At 43.1% G+C, this 20,301-nt stretch overlaps 1 protein-coding gene across 2 annotated transcripts in view; it reads right to left on the bottom strand.

The window, feature by feature from the left end:
• tmtc2a (transmembrane O-mannosyltransferase targeting cadherins 2a) overlaps positions 1-20,301 on the bottom strand; it is a 59,008-nt gene that overhangs the window by 6,533 nt on the left and 32,174 nt on the right. The window contains exons 3-9 of one of the 2 annotated variants that reach the window (XM_086202038.1): positions 10,008-10,842; positions 9,540-9,654; positions 8,705-8,790; positions 7,656-7,840; positions 7,416-7,494; positions 6,176-6,297; positions 1,674-1,755 (exon numbers count right to left, since the gene is read on the bottom strand). In XM_086202038.1, the coding sequence (XP_086058164.1) occupies positions 1,674-1,755; positions 6,176-6,297; positions 7,416-7,494; positions 7,656-7,840; positions 8,705-8,790; positions 9,540-9,654; positions 10,008-10,842 (1,504 nt within the window). The remainder of the gene's footprint in view (positions 1-1,673; positions 1,756-6,175; positions 6,298-7,415; positions 7,495-7,655; positions 7,841-8,704; positions 8,791-9,539; positions 9,655-10,007; positions 10,843-20,301) is intronic. The other variant, XM_086202039.1, reaches the window with a different exon arrangement.

The raw sequence follows: 20,301 nt of genomic DNA, 5'->3' as shown, positions 1-20,301 counted from the left end.
AAGTGCAACTTATCTTTATTTATTTTTTTTTTTTTTGCATTCGCCACAGGTGGTTCGCCTGTAGCATCGGTCAAAGGATGCAACGGAAGACAAATTGTTGGGGAGACGATGAAAAATGAACGGAGGAAATGAATGAGGAGGCAGCGAAGACGGCGAAAGGATTGAACGCAACATTTGAGCACATACAGATGAGAGGGATTTTAGTTTTTGGGGTTTTTGTTTTGTTTTTTTCCTATGGGAGTCTGGCCACCTGGTGCGCCAACCTCAAGTAACATTTTCAGTGGCTATAAATTAACATCCGAGCCTCGCCGCAGATGTTACTGGACGCAGGAAGGGGAGGCTCCATTGAGGATATTGGCTTCTCTTACGCTCAAAGCCAAGCGTCTGCTTGAGTCGGAGCGTGCAGCGTTTCTGCATTCAAATGTATTCTGTGAACAATAGCAGGAAAAGCCGCCTCGTCCTTGCTATCTCACTATTAGCTTTCACCCTGTATCCTGACTTCCTTGCATTCTCTCAAGTGCGCAAAACAGATCAACACACCTGGAGCTCATCCAGTGAACCCTGGATATCAAAGCAGCCAGATTTGTGATAAAAAGACGAAGGCCGGCCCGAACAAACACCTATAGCGAGAGCCTACGAGATAATACTGGGGGAGGGGGGCAGATAGGAAGAGTGTCAGGAAACACTCTGGTCCAAAGATAGCAAGAACCTTGCCAGGTACCAAACCAAACTCAAAGATATGCACAGAAAAGCAAAATGAATGATTAGCGACAAGGAAAAAAAGGGACACGAGGACACTTTCAGTTTATTTCCCACCAGGCGATAAAGTGACACGGAGCAGTGAAGAACCTGTCCCTCCTAACTGACATGAAATATCGCTGGATATTAGCAGTCAGAGCTGTATCACATTTGGCTGTGTTACGAAGAGTAAACAGTGTATTCTGATCCTGCTCTGTAAAGTGTGTTCGCGCCATCTGCAAAACAAAACCTCAAAACGGCTCCTCTCATTCGCCACAGAACATTCACGACTATTGCTGAAACATATCCTATTATTATTTACTTGGAAACACAACGAGACAGAAGGGTATTTGGCACCTCTGAAAGGTTTTCTAGACTGCTGCGATTCTTTCCTACGTTATTATCAAGTTACAAAGGGCCACAAGCTCGCAAGAGGGCCTGGTGTGTAATTCAAGGATCTGAGAGTTCAGCGTAATTTTCATCCTCTGTTCAGATCAGAGCAGGTTTGAGGAAAGTGACACGAAACTATTACATATATTTATTTATGCGGTTATATTTTTGGTGTTGGTTTTTATTGAATCAACCAAAGACATATCAATAATAAGATATGAGAAATATTTGAAAACAGAAGCATCCGTGTTATGAATTACTTGTATAGTATCGCGACAACCCACACTGCAGGATATGAAATGAAAACATGACTTAAAAGAAATGGAAATAGAAGACAAACTGCCATAAAACCTTGATAGTAGATACTTGTTCGGATAAAGAGTGTCCATATATACATATATAATTTAAACCTTTATGTCGGTGAAGTTCTCCTCTATGTTTGCAAATGGATAAATGTGGAAATAATCGTCTGGTTAAGTGAGTCTTCATTTTTCCCAGGAGATTTTGTAACCAGGAATACCGCATAATACTGCATTCCTTCTTACCGTAGTGCATGTAGCAGTTTCCTTTCGTTGGATCTAGTTGAATAGCTCTCAGGTAGTACTTTTCTGCTTCTGCCTTCTGCCCCTACAGACAAAGGGAGAAATGTCATTCAGATGATTGATTTTATCAAGTTTAGTTTGTGTTGTGAAATATTTAGAGCAGAAGTTTATTTGAAACATTTTATAGACATAGACTTTAAGAACTATCAGTATTAAGAATTTTACAGAATTTATCTTCAGCCACTTTAATTTTTTTCTTACACAAGTCTGGAAGAAATGGTAGAAGCTCGCAAGCACAAATAAACTAGCTAGCTCGTAGCTAGCTCCTGGTTAGCTTGTTGTCCTACCTGCCGGTAAGTAAATGGAAACATTTATAGACATGGAAGAGGGACAAAAAGAAAACTGAGGAACCATTTTATTGGAAATAAAATCATTATAAACCCAAGCGCAGGATGAGTCTTCAACATTTTAGTTTTCCAAAGACTCTAAAGTAGTATTCGGAAAATCTTCAAACTAATTTTTTTGGGGTATTGTCGAGCAACATTATGGCGTAACGGTGACAGTCAGCACAAGACATGTGTGAAAAATATGCAAATATGCAGACTTAAAAGAAAAACTTGTAGTGTTTGTGTGTGTGTAACTCCAACAAAACTGTGAAACGTATTGTTTCTAGACACATGAGGCCCAGTTTTTCCACCTCTAATGTTTCATGCTTCGGTAGCGATAGCTTCCATATAGCCAACGGACTCGGCATGCAACAGAAAATGAGAGGACTGGGCATATTAGCTTTGCTTCATTAGGTTTCTCATGCCTGTAATCGCTCGAAATGAATGAGCGAATATTGGGCCTGGATGGCTTATTTCACATTTCCTTTGGCTCCGACTCTTCTCCAGAGTCATCCCTGGAAGTTAAATTAGAGATGTTCGGTTGGAGCAAACACTTCAATATGTGAGATTTCCTTTTCAGTCTGATTTATTCAGTGGTTGATGAGTGTAAAGCTGATGCACAACGCAGTTACGTCGGAGGAACCCGCACCTTGAGATGTCGTTGAATTTTTTTTGCCATGTCGAGGGGTTTGTGGTTAGCGTTCAAACTTAAAGTATCGAAGAATAGTCGAATTAAGACTCAGAAAACAGTCACGTTGTCACGAGTGTGGTTTACCAGAAGAACATTGAAGGTATAGACTTGCTACCAGTGACGTTACAGTCAGAATTTGAACTTCTCCCTCACTACAAAAGCACAGCCACCTCTGAAGGAGCTAGCGAGCTAGCAAGTAGCAACCTATGAAACTAAGCCCTAAATAGGATTTGTTTTTAAAAAGTGAAAGTTTTAAATAATGTTTTTAACCATGAAATAAGGCAGAGCCGTTGTGGTATTTTTGAGAGTGGTTTTATTTATCTATTTTATACAATATAACAAGTAGAACATGGTTTCCCCTGATTTTTTTTTTTTTTGTAAGCCTACATCTTAGGCTAATCACAGCTTACGCCAATTATGATTGGCGGAAAGAAATGCCAACAAGCTGGTGTTTTTTTCCGAATACAGCAGTACGACGACTGCTTGAGCCAAATGTTTATCCTGTGCTGACACAGTAACCAAGTGTTCATTGCCCACAGCATTCCCAGTCAGATCCTACCACGGCGAAAATAAAGCCAATTAGTGGCTTTCGGAGTTGCACTTGTTCTTTCCTGACCAAAGAGTGTTTCATTTCAACCATCGGCGTACGTGACCGATTCAAAACTTTGAAGAAAAACAAGGGGAAATTATTGTTAGGGTTTCCTTTTTCAATGACTAGAGGGTCGCTTTCAAAGTTCTCTGCAATGTCGTCAACAAAAACCAGCACATGTTGGGTTGAACCATGGTGCGAGCCTTCAGTTTGACCCGTCCTCCGCATGCCTGTACTGTCGATTGACTCCGGCAGGACAGCAAAAAATGTAGCCGATGGAGTGATTCAATAAGGAAGCAGAGTAATTGCATTATAAGCCTGTCCACTGGCCCATTGTCCAGGGTCCATCCAATCTCCTGTTCCTTAAGCCCTGTAGAGGAGGGGGCCTCTCTCTGAGTCAGGGTCCTGCATGGATCTGTAGCTCCAAGCTTGAGGGAGCACAGCAGATGTCCAGCCACACTGGGTGACTCTAATCTGAACCTGTCCTTTAAGGGCGTGTGCGTGTGTGTGTACGCGCACACACATTGTGTGTATCTTAAAATCTTTCATCAAAAAAAAAAAAGAAAAAAAAGAGAAGGGGGAACTGATCGAAATGACGCCCCCGAGGGTTCCAGCTGCAAGTGTGTACACTCACGTAGAGTTGTGAACAGCCCTGCAGACTGGTTGTGTCTCTAATTCTGTGGAAGGAAAAGAGGTCAAATATCTCTCGAGGGGTTACGGAGGCCAACTCCCACGTCCAAACTTAACTCAGCTGTGAACACATCTGTTGTCACACTTCTGTGTTTGAGGTTGGGTTTTTTTTTGTGTGTGTGTGTGTGTTTTTTTTTTTTTGGGGGGGGGTGGAGGATGTTTTTATTTGGCTGGGGGAAAAAAATGAAGACGTGCAGGTTAACATTTGGGCACATGGGTGTACCGTTGAGGTCCTTCTTGATTTATTTATGTATGTATACAGACTGACACAGCAAGGGACAAAAATCTGGAACACATCCAATCAGAGGGTTAGCTTTCATCCACACCAGACAAACTCCCCACCAGTGTGACCTTCAACCACCTTCAGATACTGTTTTTAAAGCTATCTGGTATCAGTCCTGGAAGGGGGTCACTCCAAGTTCATCCAAAAAGTGAAGTATCATAACCTTTCGGTCTACATTTCCTCAAATCTGTATTTCATCCAATTCCAACTGAGAATAAACACTGAAGTGATGAATTAACAACAATTCCTGTAGATGGCTTCTGATTAGGAAGCTGAGTTTGTTCACGAAGGGCAGGCACACACCTCAGAACTGTTGAGAAAATTCTTTCAGCTTCGCAGACGAATCGACATGATGGGCAGCTCTAATTACGCTCTGCCACCACACCACAAACATTACAAGGAAAATGCAGCGGCGCAGGAACGAGTCCCGAAACCCAGATGTTATTTAGTATTCTTGCATGTCAGGTTCTCCTGTGTTGAAATCAAATGGGATTTCTCAATGGGGTTCTGGATGCCTGAAATAAAGTCTGTGGTTCACACAAGATTTTTACATTTTATTCTATAGCATAAAATCCATCCATCTATTTTCTTCTGCTTATCCTGTTAAGGGTTGGGGGGGGGGGGGCTGGAGCCTGGAGCCTGGAGCCTGGAGCCTATCACAGCAGCTTTCGTGCGAGAGGCAGGGTTCACCCTGGACGGGTCACCAGTCCATCACAGGGCCAACACATAGAGACAGACAACCATTCACACTCACAGTCACGCCTACGGTCAATTTAGAGTATCAATCAGCCTCGTCCTCTCTTGATGTCTTTGGACTGTGGGAGGAAGCTGGAGTACCAGAGAGAACCCACACAGGAACAGGGAGAACATGGAGACTCCACGCAGGAACAGGGAGAACATGCAGACTATGGCATAAAATACATCAGAAAATACCACACTTGTGAATTCTGAGCAGCAGTTGCAAATTAGTGGCTCGACTATGCAGCAGAGGTTGTTGTGTAATGTACATTAAATGTAAACAGTTCTTATAACGATTGCACTTACTCTTCGAAAGACTTAAAGGTAGTGTATATTTGCCAGAAACTTCATTTTCAGTAATGATCCAACATACAATGTGTAAATCCCATTGGCTGGTCAGGGGAATTAATGGCGATGACAACTTCAGGGTTGGCCAATCGGAATGCGTCATCCCGATGGCACTCTGTACTTTTTCGATGAATGTCTTTTCCAATTTACTGGTAACTGACAAGTAAAGTTCTAGGAAAATAATGTGACACGCAAGAGGCACAGGGGGCCTCAGTGATGGCCGCTCGAGTCAATGAGGTTGTCAAACGTGCGCCGGACAGCCTTTCGAAGGCACAGGTAGTTGTCGTAAAGCTTTCTTTTGTAAGAGCTGCCCAGCAGTCGACGTCAGGGCTCGCTAGCTTCTCCTGGCTAGCTCACTTCTAATAATAATAATCTAATAATCTTCCCCTCATGGTCCCAGTAGCTCTCACTCCAGTTACAAGTAGCAACTAGCTCCTCAGCCTTCTACCACACTGACTGAGAGTTGCAGCAACAAGATCTTTGGTTGCTAGCCATCCTCAGATACAACCGGGTGCTTTCTTTCATGGTATAGCTTGCTAAAATGCTACAATTAGCATCATACAATTTGTTTCCTTTGGAAACTAGAAAAAGGTAGCACATTGAGATTCGTCAAACAATATATATATATATATATATCAATTTTTTTACCTCAGGTAGCTAGCTAGCAAAGCTGTGTGCAACTCAAGGCATAGGCTGACATCCATAAATGGTCAACAGCTAGCCGTTGACGTACCCAACCTTGATTCCTGAATCCTCAAGCATGTTTTCATTGGGACTTACAATAATAGACAGGAGTTTCCCATAGGTGAGGTGGGCAGGGATGTGGTCAGGCTTGGCCCTGAGCGACTCTTTGTACCAGTGACCTGCCTCCTCCAACTTGTTCAGTCTCATATAGGCTTCTCCTGGGGGAGGGGGAAAGGATCAGAGTTCCATAAGAACAGCAATTTATTTTTCAGATTCAACATGATACTGGGTACTGGACGCTAATACCGGCCTTTCCTCACTCATGCACTACTTTATGACTCTTGCAAAGAAAGAGTAACACCCCCCCCAGAAACAACTGTATGTCCTATACACATTTGTACTGCAGGATATGATGTTCTTTTAATAACTCATCTTCTTTCACCTCCATTCACTGAGCCTCCCCTGATACAGTCTGCAGACCCCCTGGGGAGGCCCATCTCACACTGAAAACCTCTGCTTCAAATCAGAAAGTTACAATATTGCATTGCTCAGAAGAAATGATCTGAATCTCTTTTCCCAACAGGTGCAGGAAACTGCCTTGCACTCTGCTGACCCTCATCCATAGTGTTTGCATTCCTCACAAGTGGAATAAAAACCTCTCTCCCCCGTTAACACATCATTCTCTAAAGAAACAATAGCTTTGCTTGAGAATGCCTTTGATCAGAGGCCATGCTGTCGGCCCCTGGAGTAAAATGACAAGCTGATGACTTCAGTTTGTACAAAGTATCCCCGGGACAAGGCTGACCTCCTTCAGCCCCTCCCTCCACCTGACTAAACACTTACCATCCTCATTCCGGCTGTCCGAGGAATTAACGGAGACACCTCCCCGCGATCTCGACCCAGCTCCCAATAATGTAATTACTTTTAAAATAACAAATACAGGGATGTGATTTATTACACGGATTAACTTTAATCCTTTTCAAAAGGACACAAAAGTCTGTCCGCGCATTTAAGAGCGTCATTGTTTGAACGAAGCAAGTCCTTTAATGTTTTACTTGGTAACAATTTAATGCAGTTTGTTGAATTCAATTTAAATCCCAGATTAAATGGAAGACCAGGAATTAAACATTAGGTTTCACTGCTAAATCTCAAGCCAAAATAAGCCCCCTTAAAAACTGCAGTGCTTTACTCCCTGTGTGTCATAAAACGACCGTGAGGTACCGCTTTCAAAAATACACTCTCACTGTCAAAGCAGCAATCTGCAATTTTTAAACGTCCGTCATTTCATTTGGTGTAATACAAACAATGAGTGGAAATCAAACGAATCCCAACTCACCCATCATGTTGAAAAGGCTGTGCGGTGCGAACTGCCTGGGCATTTTCTGCACTGCTTCCTTATAAATAGACAGCGCCTCCTGCAGGGCGGGGGGAAAAAAATAAGTTGATTTAGCAAGTTTTGTTTTTGTTTTGCTTCAAATCGTAATTGCCGAGGGACGAAACTGGCTTTCATTCTCTTCACCCCAAAAAATAAATAAATAAATAAATAAAAAATACCCTTGTATGTTTTAGCACTCACCTCCTGCTGGCCCTGTTCATGGAGCAGTTTACCCAGGTTGTACAGGCAGCTGGTGACTGAGCTCTTATGTGTGTGGGGGTCCTTCAAGTTCTCATCGGGAATGTTGGCGCAAGTCAGGAAGGTGCGTTTAGCCTCTTCCAGACTTCCCTGGTTCATCAGGATGATTCCTGTGTTCAAGTAGGCCGCTGCAAGAACGACAAAAGCTTGACGGCTGCAGCTTAAAGGCAGAATATCAGTAAGAGAAAACCATGAATTTATGTGTGTTTCTGTCCGCTATTAAGTGACTATTAGGGGCTGGTGTGTGTTTGTGTCTCTTCTTCCTCATTCATTCGGTTCCTATTATGGAAAGGATTTTCGGTCCTAATCAAAATCCATCTTGAATATTACTCACAAAAGTTTCTACTGCTTCACGCACATTTGACCTTCAGAGTGAAATCGCAGCACGTCATTCTTGCGACTGGGCATCCTTTATTTCATTGAGGGTAATAAATGCAGTTTTCCTTCTCCCATAAAGTCTCTCACATTAAAAAAAAAAAAAAAAAGGATTTAACCACACAGGCTCTTCATTGCACAAATTGGACAAACCTGGTGATTTTTGTATTTTTTTTTTGCCCTCAACAGTTTGGAGGACGAGAAGGACAAAAGACTACCAAAACTTTCAGGAAAGTAGGTAAGAAATTGAAAAGCTTCATTCTGAAAGGAGTTGAAGGCAATAAAGAAGAATTGAGGACATCTCATCAAGTGAAAAAGAATATCTGGAAATAATTCGACTTTCTTCCTTTTCTCATAAAACCCGCCCTTGGTGCAGTGGCCCACATTTAATTTCACATCGAGGCACGACTGACATGACATGACCTCCGAGTGACCAAGCGGCAACGGGACGTCAATCAAAACTGAAGCCTGGTGGTGATCCAGTAACTGACGCAGATCTCTAACCTAATCAATCAATCCAAACAAAGGCTCAGAAGAAACGAAGACTGTGCGAACATCTAATTACCGTTAACTTCCACTGCACACAGTCATTGTGTTTAAATTCGACTACTACTTACATGCCAGCGTTGGCCGACTCCCAATGGCCAGTTTATAATAATGAAGTGCCTCAGAAAACCTCTCATTCTCTTGCAGCAACAGACCCCTGGAAAAAAAAAGAGAAATGCAAAAAAACACTGATGATTTATCTGTTTCTATTAAATCTGCTACAGTTAAGCCACTTTTGGCCAAAAATAGTGGTATGTTGAAGTGATGAGGGGAGTCTGGGTGAAAGCTGAGAAGACAAAAACCAACAATAAGCCCAATATACTAAACCATCCATCAGTTTCAAATAGCACATCTATTCTAAAGAATGCAAAAACTCCGTCATTGGGTTTTCCATTCTCACTGTGTTGCTTTGCCAGCTTCCTGACACCTGTAACTTGAGACGGAATCAAGAAAAGGGAGAGGAAAAACAATGTCAGCATGGGAGAAAGAAACATGGGCCTGCTATGAGTTTCTGGCACCTTTTGACATTTTGCATCGCAGGATTGGAAGTGGCTTTGTGTTCTCTCGCGGGCTCGGCACACCACAGCTAATGAAATCAGTAGCACAAGATACAAAGAGCCAGCAGGGACGCAAAGTTATTTTCTCTTTGCCACACTCTTACATCACAGCGTATTCAGCGTCTAACATGTTTCTTCTCTCCTGTATCACATCTATTTTTGTTTTCCTTCAAGTTCCTCTCTCGCCTGTCACTCTCTCTTTGTCTTCACACCTCAAGCTCGCTCGCGTTTCCCTCATCATCTCCCCACTCTGCCACCGCGACTTCAGGTGATGGATGGGATGGATCAGAACTCATTCATGTCAAAGATGTTGGAGGAGGAGGGTTTGGAGGGATCTTTAAATACTCACAGGTTATACAGCATGTCAGCCATGTTCCCTCGGTAGTGCAGAGCGTTTCTATATGCCGTCTCCGCCTCCACCATCTTGCCCTGGCTCTTCAGAACATTCCCCAAATTGCCCCAGGCTGCAAGAGACATGCGTCAGTCAAGAGAAACTCTTTTAGCATGGAAAAGCGGTGTGTTGGTTTTAAAAGAGGGAATACTGCTGAATTACCATGGGATGAATGTTACATGTCAGAATAAAGATGTTTCACCGGTTATTTTAGTTGAAATCCTGTGTTTAGGGGCGCAACGAACAATCGCACTGGTATTAAGTCAGGTATTATGTTGATACGTTATCAATACATCGCCGGCAAATATATATTCACGTTAAAATAGCTGGTATTTTCAACATTCCTTGTAACTATTGTGTTTGTTTTATTGTGTGTGCTGAGATAGGACACTTTACTACACACAGTGTAATGATGACCCCTCTTACCTTTTGCGGGGTTCACACTGATTCCAGACTTGTAGAGACTCTCCTCGTTGCTCCAGTCCCTGTTTCTTTGAATAGTTCTTAGTCCGTTTAGCAGCACTAGCCCCAAACACAGACACCACATTAAGATCTTGAAGCCTCTTGCCCTAAGTCTAATGTACAGGGTCCTTGCACCAGTAGCAACCAGTAAACAGAATCCTATACTGGGAATGTATAGAACCCTTTCTGCGATCACAAAACCCACATAAAAGAATAGGTTTGTGGCTGGAATGAAAGGGAGTGAGAGCAAACCCAGTGAGAATAGTACTAGGTTTTCTGTGGGTGGTTGGGACGTCCATAGAGGGCAGTGGTGAAGTCCGGCAGACCCATTCAGGGCGGTCTTTGGCAGCCCCTGGTCTGTGTTATGGTTTGTGTCTAGGGCATAGTAACCATTCCCGTTTGTGAGTGATTTTCCATTGGTGACCTGGACTTTCCCATTGGTCTCCTTGGCTTTACTGGCTGGGCCATGAAAGCCAAACAAAGCCAGGAGGATAAATCCACCATAAAAGGCCACAGTGTGAAGGTTCCGCCAGTCCGTCACTGACCGGACTAAGGGTACGGCATCCATGGACCAATCAAAACTGAGTTTGTCAGGACAAAGCAGGATCCAGGCATTGGCGGCAGGCAGGTGGAGGAACGTTAGTGTTCGAGTGAGAAACTGCAGTGAATCAGCTGCCGGGTTGTCAGAGTTGGAGAAGTTTGGAGGCTTGTTACCCATCCAGTAGAGGCGAGCTGACAGCAGCATCACTCCCCAGGACGCCAGCACGCCGAGGCTCAGCAACACACTGAAGTTCTTCTTCTGAAAGAAGAGAAAAATGTGATACTAACATAAACACCAAAATCTACATTTTGGTGCAGAGGATCAACAAATTTTAGTACGGACCAAAGAAGAACCTATTTGATTTTGGGTTACGATAATCATAGCACCACCTGGTGGCAACATGACATGATTTTTTTTTCCCCACTGTGACGTACCCCTCCTAGTGGGTTGACCAGATCCCTCTCAAATTTGGTTAAAATGCCTTCAGACCTTGGTTTTTGTTAACGGTGTAACTGGCAAGGCAACCAATTTAGATATTTCACTCGAGAAATAGAAACTGTTTCAACTGGACTCCAGATAGTCAGACGTTTGATGTCAGGGTTAAATGATTCAAGTCAAAAATCCACTTTGTGGTTACAGGAGGTACGGCCAATGTAAAACCTGACTAACTAACAACTAACTGAGTTTAAACTTCCTAGTTTTGTGAATTGCAAATCTAATCTGAAGACGCCCGCAATGTCATGAACCTGCTGTTGACACGCGACCGCTCCGAAGCTAGCCCTTCGGGAACGAGTCAAACATCTGGAAGAGCTTTCAAATTCGCAGAGATTACCCCCAAAAAAGTCAAGTGCCAGATCTGTCAAACGCCGCTGGTGTATCACTGACATGTTTGGATGATCACCTGAAAACTGGAAGTCAATGCTGAGGCGTCGCACTCGCCAGGAGTTTCTGTGGCTACTGTTTGCCTAGTTAGCGCGATCTGCATTTTATTCAACCTTTATTTGGGTGAAGCTTTGATGATTCAGCCGGGAAAAAAATTACGCTTTAAAGCCTCAAAAAATGGTATCGAGGACCGCCCTACACATTCGTCTGCTCCTTCAACCCAAATATTACCAGGTTACACCTCCAGCCACGCAGTGCAACGTTATTGGGCGTGAGGGCGCGTAAACTCATCGCTGCTTACATCGTGTTTGGTCAGCGCACTCTGAATGCCTTCTACTTTTATCACTGTATTCGTTTTTTTAGATTATGATAATCACCTCACCAAGCAGAAATGATCAAAGCTTTTCACGTGTATGTAAAGTCACATTCAAACTGATCGGTCACGGTTAATTTTTTGTTTTGCAAGTAAATTCTACCTATAACAGAGAAATCCTTGTGCAACAGAACGAAGCAAAAAAACAATTCCTTGATTCATTCCGTCAACTTCTCCGTGTCTTAACTCTCCAGTTCTGACCTTTCTGAGGTCAACTTTGAAGTAAACTTGAAGCACGGGGGGCTTTCCTCCTTAAGTCTTTCCTAGTTGCCTGTTGGGGTTGAAGTGAGTGTGACTGCTAATCAGCTTAGGACTCATTGTGTTGGTATGTAGATGCTGTTTACATCTCATAAGAGCATTAATTCTGTAGCATGATCACCATTAGGTCCTCTGTCACGCAACACCTTTAACCTAACTATAACACGCCAGCCTGGCGTTTGCTGCATCGCCAACTGAACTCCCAGTTCTGATACCGCAGGAAATAGGAGAGTTAATGAAGTCAAATTCAGAGATACCCACGGGGCTGAGAGTGTAATCTGTCATGTTAGAGTTGCTAACACACACGTCACTTGCATATGATCACATTTTTCACTTCTGACCTTCCTCACTTGCAACTGATTCATTTTTAGTGCCCTTAGACGGACAAAGGGAAGTATTAAGCAGAGTTGCTAGCAAAAAAAACAACAACTTTATTCCCTATTTTCAAGTCAGGCTTCGATCTCCGAGATCTGCCTCAGACGAGCGTGTGTCTAATAGAGGCAACACGCTGCAATCAAATCCAATCATCGTCACCTGCTGGCCTACGAGCAGCGGGGAAGAAAGCAGGAGCGGAAGATGGTGAATACAAGAGTGAACACAGCTGGCGCACCCCAGCGTGGTTGACAGCAGGTGAAGAAGATTTGATCTGACTGCTGCCTCAGTGGCTGCACTCACATGGACGGCAGCGTTCCGTACGAACCCAATTCAAGATAACGCTCTGAATAAGAGCAAACAGCATTTTCTTGACCTAAATACGTTCACGGTCAGGGGAGCGGGAATCACTTTAAGACAAACAACCAGATTTTTCACTGCATTTTTTTGATGCATGAAGCGATCCGACTAATTTAAAATGCATCGTGCAGCTCCCAGCCTTACCAAGTCCATTCAAAGTGTTTTGTTACAAATGAGAAAACAAAGTTTTCAAAACCACAAGGCAGTCGAGTGTAGTATCCAAACCGCAGAGGGTAAATACCACTAAAAATGAAGGTTTTTTTTTTTTGGCGCAGCAGAGTTAAAATCACAGTTAATGTTTAAATATGGCTTTCAATTAATATGTAAATAATGACACAAGTGATGAACCCCTCTGATGTCGGGAATCATTGCGATGCTACGCTATCAGGTGAAAGTTCGGGAGGGAAATCTTAACGTAGTGATTCGCGTAAAGTAAACAGGAAAATGAACATTTCACCGAAAAATTATTCGATTTCGAGAAAGAACGGCAACTGAATTATTGCGGCGTATATAAGACAGGGCTGGTCTCGCTTTTGTCGGAGGAGATCTTACAAATTGAAACCTTGCCTGATTGAAAAAGGAAAAATAAAATAAGGCTGTTTATTGGGACGACTAATGGACTGAATACAACAACATGAGTGATAGCCACAGAGATCCCTCTTTTCCTACAAAGTGAAACATGAACTCTATTTGAACCAGTCTCAGGGGAATTAAAGCTGTTCAAGTCAAAGTACTGCAAGTCCATGTAATACTGTGCAAGACAGCAGATGTATATGTCTGGTAGTTGTGCGATCAGTAATGGCTTTGATTATTACTCGTGTAGCAGTGTGTTTACACTTCTACAGCAATAATTTAGCTTCTGTTTATTCCGCTATTGATTGATTTTCACAAAAGACAGATATAATCTTTTCTAAAAAGCCTGAAAAAGTGGTATTAATGTCATTAATAAATATTTCACTACCACCGTGTGTGTACTCCACGATGGAAAACACAGGAACATGTCAGGATTAGAGTAAGAGGTTTAGCATCGGCCTGCGTGACCTCCTGGCTCCGGCTCAGTTGTTGATTTCTAGAGATAATAAATGGAAAAGCATGTTCTGAAAGTGTGTGTGTGTGTGTGTGTGTGTGTGTGTGTGTGTGTGTGTGTGTGTGTGTGTTAAGGTTAGCTAGGGTAGGTAATCCACTCTCGCCAACATCACCACCACCACCACACAAAGTCGCTCGTGAATTGCAAACCGGAAAAAAGGGACCGGTTCAAAGAGTTCAGAGCATCTCGGATCACTCCAGAGGGAGAGTAGAAGGAAGAACTAACAGGTAACATGTGAAAGACAAGAGACAACGCTTTTTACACAACAAAGGCAGGCGGCGTGTCTATTGATGTCCATACGAACAGTCAGGAGAGGAAAAATACAATTTTGATCATCGGTAGCAAAGCCGATTTCAGCGGAAGTCATTTGTAATATTTAGGCGAGCAGGCTGTATTCTCACGCACGCTGTTTTTGTCTTTCTAAATCCTTCAGTAACTTCTCCATCAATTGATACGCAAAGGCGCAGCGGCGGCGACTTGGGCCTCTCAAGAGCTCGGCTGTTGGTTGTTTTAGGGGGCAAGCAGGTTTAACTTGGTTGTTTCGAAGAGGAAACAGAACGCTTATTACTAGAGAAATGGCGTTCCAGCTCTCTGCCCCTCCTCCAGTGGTCGACTGAATTACCCCCGCAACCCCGTCTACCGTGAATCATTCTCATCTGCACTCTCTAAATGCTCTAATAAGTCTGTTAACCCCTCTAATTAGCTGCTGATTAATTGATTTTTCCAACAATTGCGGCTTACATCATCGTTCTTAGGTGTCATGCACATTATGAACCTCATTTGCATTATTGGTGGATTGGAAATCTAAACTTCGACTCAGAGAACAGTGGATTTATATTTAAATAATAAAAATGATAAAGTGGTCCTAATCTCCTGGATTAGCTTCCATCTTTGCATGTTTACTTGTAATTTTCTAATGCACAATTTGGAGTATCAGTGCTGCCTGAAGCCCAGTTCTTGAATCAGGTTCTAATAACATCAGGAAATCTGCATGTATCCTTTGAGAACAGCTGGCGTGATCCCGGCCAACTGTCAAACCTGATACCTCGCTGGTTCCGAGTCTTTGAACACATCACATATCTCTACTTTAAATCATCATCTTTTTTTTTCCTTTTTTTTTCGCACGTCTCCGCTGCTTTTGGATCTCAAATTTACCTTCTCCCATTCTCCCCATCTCTCTTCTTTTCCGCACTCAATCACTATCAAGCCTCCAAAGCCTTCATCTTTGAACAGGGGCCGTTCATAATCAACTCTCGTTTTATTAATCCCACAAGTGTGTGTGGTCTGACTGTTGATACTGTGGCATGCAGAGTGTTTAAATACATCCAAAGGATCAGCGGGGTACAGCTGACTTTATATGTGGGAAGCTGCTGCGGACTGATGCGACGCACCGGGGAAGCAACCTTCCGGAACTCTTATTAAAAGCATGTTCAATTTGAAGTGCTACAGCAAACGAGGTGATTATATGTCAGTATGTTTGAGGAATTTCAAAACAATACCCAACTTATTCGTATTTCCAAAACACAGATAAAGAAAATTAAATTATCTGTATCATCAGAACAGTAAATATACTAAGTACGCTTTTAAACTTGGCCAAAAATCTTCGGTCTGCCGTTACACAACTGCACAAAAACAAAATCCTTATCCTGCACACCAAATGACCACATTTTGAAGTTGGTCTGTTCCAACACTCTTTAATCTGACACATACGTGTGTTTCCTTTGTGCCCCTGTTACAAATCAGTGTTCAAAAATAACAAGGTTTTATATTGCGTCAGCGCTGTGGCTAAAGTCTGGTTAGGTTTAAGCAGAAAACACTTGGTACGGTTTAGAAAACTGCTCTGGTTCGGGGTCAAATCAGTACTTTAGGAGACAGTCGTGTTTCCACTCGCTGCTCTGAACTCATGACAACCAGGTTTGAACGTGGGTCTCCAAAGCCAAAGGCCAGAGCAGGACCAATTCGTCAGCCTGGCCACAGCCAGAATGCTTTAAGGGATTTTCTCTTACCATTTAAACATCATCCGATTTCCTGTTTTATGTGGTCATAATTTTCATGGCCACAAGATGGCATCTGTCATGAGAACAATATACCAGTCTAAGAACACATCCGCTTTGCCTTGTGATTTAGTCTCTGGGAACAGCGACCAGTATTTCGGGTTTCGGGCGCAGTCAATGGATATCCGGTCCGACTCCCTTGTTCCATCCACCGCTCATTGTTTACGGTCTGTATGGCAACTTGAGACGTATGCATGGATTTGAAAGACCACATTGACAAGCAGACTGTTTCAAAAGTAGCCAGTTCACACTCAGTTAACATTTTTATCCACTACAACGGCGTCGTTCCGTTTCTGTCACTTCTGAACCGAGGATGCAACCGAAGCTCGCTCGAACGTGATTGGTCAAAGCTACTCATATGGAAACCAGGAGCTTCCCTGTCCCAACATTTTCTCCCCTGCCTACAGATTAATTATATGCAGAGATTAAAAATGTATTCCGGGTAATTTTCGTCACTTGCAATCACGACCTATGCAGCTGTTCTTTCTTGGAAGGATGGCCTTCATATAAAGGGTTAGGGACTTACGGACCTACTCAATGATCGGTAATCAACGATGTCAAATCAGTAATCAATAATGCACCCGATCGACAGCAACAGTTTTGATTTTTATAGAGATTGTATATGAAAACATCTGTTTTTTTTTTCCAAGGGGAAAAGCAGGAATTTCCTGGTTATCTCTCTTGCTTTTTGACTGATGATGAATGAAACCACCTGACTTTTCTCCGGTTACACTCTCTTTTTGGATTTTGCAGAGATGGGCTGCCCACATGTCATATTCTACAGAAGAAAGTATCTTTATTCAATGCAGAATGGATATGTTTCACAATAAAACCCAGAAAAGTGGATATATTGCAAATGACATTGCAATATTAGTCCAATCTAGATGTTTTTTTTTTCTTTTGCAATGATGCAGCCATATATTCTAGTATTATCAAAGGCAAAACAGCAGCCAGATGGCCCTCGTGACATGGACAAGCTCCTAATCTTTTAAATGCAGGATGCAAGGAAACATTTTTTAATGGAGAATTTGTATAACATACATGCAGCATTGCTCATATTTCATTCAACAAGCACTGTAAATTATGGCGAAAGGTACAACAAAGGCCTTCATCCAGTGCTCTTTCCAGCTGTCTAATGTGCTCTGGTTTCTTTGACTTCCAGCAGTTCAGCTAAGTCATCAGACAGCACCACGGCTGCCACTGAGGACTGACTTTGATAAAGTGACCCCATAGTTCTCTAAATGAAAGCCCTACGACTGCCGGCAATGAGGCTATTAATGAGACGGGTCACAAGGTGAAACCCCGGCGGCGTCTACAAGGACAGCTGATCAAAGCCAGCGAGCCAGGGGTGTTAACTTGACATCTAAAGTGCTTTCTATTTGAGAAATGTCAGGACATCACTATCAAAGACAGGCTTGTACAACACAGCTCATGACGCACTTGGGTCGTGCATCTCATTTAGTTTAGTCGCCTAATTTATAGCTTGAAAGTTCCTTCATTTGGGCTATTAATCAAGGATAGCTTTCATGCATGTTGTAAAACTGAGTCGCTGGACCTGAAACTGTCAAGAAATGCAACTTTCAGCATTCCAACATGCCCATGAATTCAACAGAACCTGCAGCGGTAAGCAGCCTCGCACAGCTCAACGCTTCTGCTACGGCATAATTGGCACAACATCCATCAAGCCGTCAGCCGGCAGCACAGAAATTCATCTGCTTGCCTCCAGTGTTCACTGAGCTAAATGAGGAAGAACAGGAACACTTTACTGGCACAACTCCCTCCATTGTCTTTGGCCCCCAGTATCTGTTAAAACCCACAAAGGTGTGGAATACCGAGGGGTGGATTAGGAGCTAAGGTAAATCCAGCTTTATTTGTCTTGGAGGAAAATGTCACACCTTTATGATTCAGAGCTTTCCAAGTTTTACATTTTTAGCTGAACATTTACACAAATGAAATGCAATGTAGGCGGCACGGTGGTGCAGCGGTTCACACTGTCGCCTTACAGCAAGAAGGTTCAGGGTTCGGGTTCCAGGTTTGAGTCCTGGCCTGGGCACGGGATCCTTCTGTGTGGAGTCTGCATGTTCTCCCTGTTCCTGTGTGGGTTCTCTCTGGTACTCCAGCTTCCTCCCACAGTCCAAAGACATCAAGAGAGGACGAGGCTGATTGATACTCTAAATTGACCGTAGGTGTGACTGTGAGTGTGAATGGTTGTCTGTTTTTATGTGTTGGCCCTGTGATGGACTGGTGACCTGTCCAGGGTGAACCCCGCCTCTCGCCTGAAGGCTGCCGGGATAGACTCCACCCCCCCGCAACCCTTAACCGGATAAGAGGTAGAAAATGGATGGATGGATAGAAATGCAATGTTGCCTACTGAGATTTCACAGTTTACTTCACTGTCCTTGACAATCTTTGTACGGACAGAACAAAGCTATTAATTCATATGAGACTCTTTTTGCCTTTTAAATTTGTCTTTTTCGATAGAGCGCAGTGCACGCTCCTTTGTCTCCTGCCGTCCTACCTAGTCTCATCTGAAATCTCATCTCAGTCTGATTAGGGAGTTAATAGAATGAGAAATGAAGTGTCCAAAATCACATCTGTCCCTTCTGCTTCACGACAGCTGATTTGCATTTCTTCATTGTTCGAGGCTGATGTGAAGCAACGGTCAGGTAATCTAAAGCGGAGGGTTTTGCATTCACTTGATTCATTGTGACAGAAAAAGGAACAAAAGAAAAATGAAAAAGAAAATGCTGCTGGATTTGTGCTGGCTTGTTCTCATCCACAATTCAGCAGCAGGTTTGTTGCAGAACGATACAGAAGACGTCCATTCCCCAGACCAAGAGGAGATAAAAGAAAGGAAGTGAGAGCATAGTTTCCCTCTCCATTGCTTATTCTCTCTCTCTATCTGTCAGCCTTTTGTGTTCCCATGCCTGACTGGCTCATTATCGAGGAAACAATTGCCCTCATGGTTGGCTCCGCCACATACGAGTTTTCTGCCAAGATAACTGTGACCGGGGCGATACAAGAGGTCATTGCCAAAGCGATGGCCGAGCTAGATGTGTTGAGGCTGGTGTCCGGCGCTGGGCAATGTTGGCACCAGGAACTCACCTGGCACAGAGACTCTGGCCCGAAGGATTGTGTCTGAGTGAAGACACGGAGGCTGCAGTTGCATCCCTGCGCATGGAAATAAATGGTGATTTGTTCATGATGGCTTCTGACAATTACTGAGGGTGATGAAATCTTTAAGACTGTAAAGCAACAGACTGGAACAATGGAGTAAGTAGTGCTTGGTGCCTTCCTGGGTAGTGGTTTTAAGTCCCAGACATTTTTTTTTTCCCATACATGAACAAAATGGACCATCTGATAATACAATAAAATCCCATATAATAGTTCCCTGGGTCCAGACCATTCCGTCCACCTCCAGACTTGACTGACGCGTCTGGAATCACGACATGAAACGGCCGTTGCTCGGTTGAAAAACAATCAATCCAACGAGAGGAACAATCAATCAGCCAATCAGCCGCTTGAGCAGGGCCAACTTGTTTTCTGCTCCACTCTCCTCTTGAATCCCCACCAATGCCAATGCCCTCGCATCAGTGGTGGCCCCGGTTGTGAACCCCATCAGCTATGAAGAGCCACTGGGGCTTCGGGGCCTCTGCTGCTACAAGTAGATATCCAGCAAGACTTCCTTTTCCGTTTCCCGGTTATAGTTTATGGTCCGGTTAGAAATTTGAGATGACAGGAAGGAGTTGGTTGAAAGATGACGTCTACAACTTCTTTTCCTGAATATTATTTTCACTTTTTCCCTTCACAGTATATTAGTTCTTCAGTGGTCTCTACGGATTGGTTAGCACAAATGTATTCTTTCATCCCCACATGAACCTGTTAGAGTTTGGGAAATGTCAGATTGAAGAGCAAAATGGAGAGTTAACATCTTGACAGTTACAGCAGATGTCAAGCTAAATATTAGCCAAAAGTTAGCCCTGCAACGTGGTCAAGACGGTTGCTTTGGTCATGTTAATTAATTTGGTACAGAGGAAATCCTGGACAGTTCAATTAGTAGAGGAGGGATCAACACATCATCGAATTAGATTTTCAGCATTTTTCATATTGTTGGTAGCTGGACATTTCTCAAGTTTTTTCAATCTTAAATGTACCAGAAGAAAACGGAAAAAACATTGTTGTAGGTACAGTCTGTAAATTTTGACTCACAGCCAATTTTATTTTGTAATTCCATTCAGTGACATCCCGCAAGAAACTCCAGACACATTAATTTTCTCACTCGACATGGACATTTTAAAATTTTCTGCAACCGAATATCTGCCTCCTTTAAT

The sequence above is a fragment of the Aulostomus chinensis genome, chromosome 4 (genome assembly GCF_037954235.1).
Source record: "Aulostomus chinensis isolate RoL2024-O1b breed Wild chromosome 4, RoL_Achi_v1.0, whole genome shotgun sequence".
Taxonomy (NCBI): Eukaryota; Metazoa; Chordata; class Actinopteri; order Syngnathiformes; family Aulostomidae; genus Aulostomus; species Aulostomus chinensis.
This window is presented reverse-complemented; position numbering and strand designations above follow the sequence as displayed.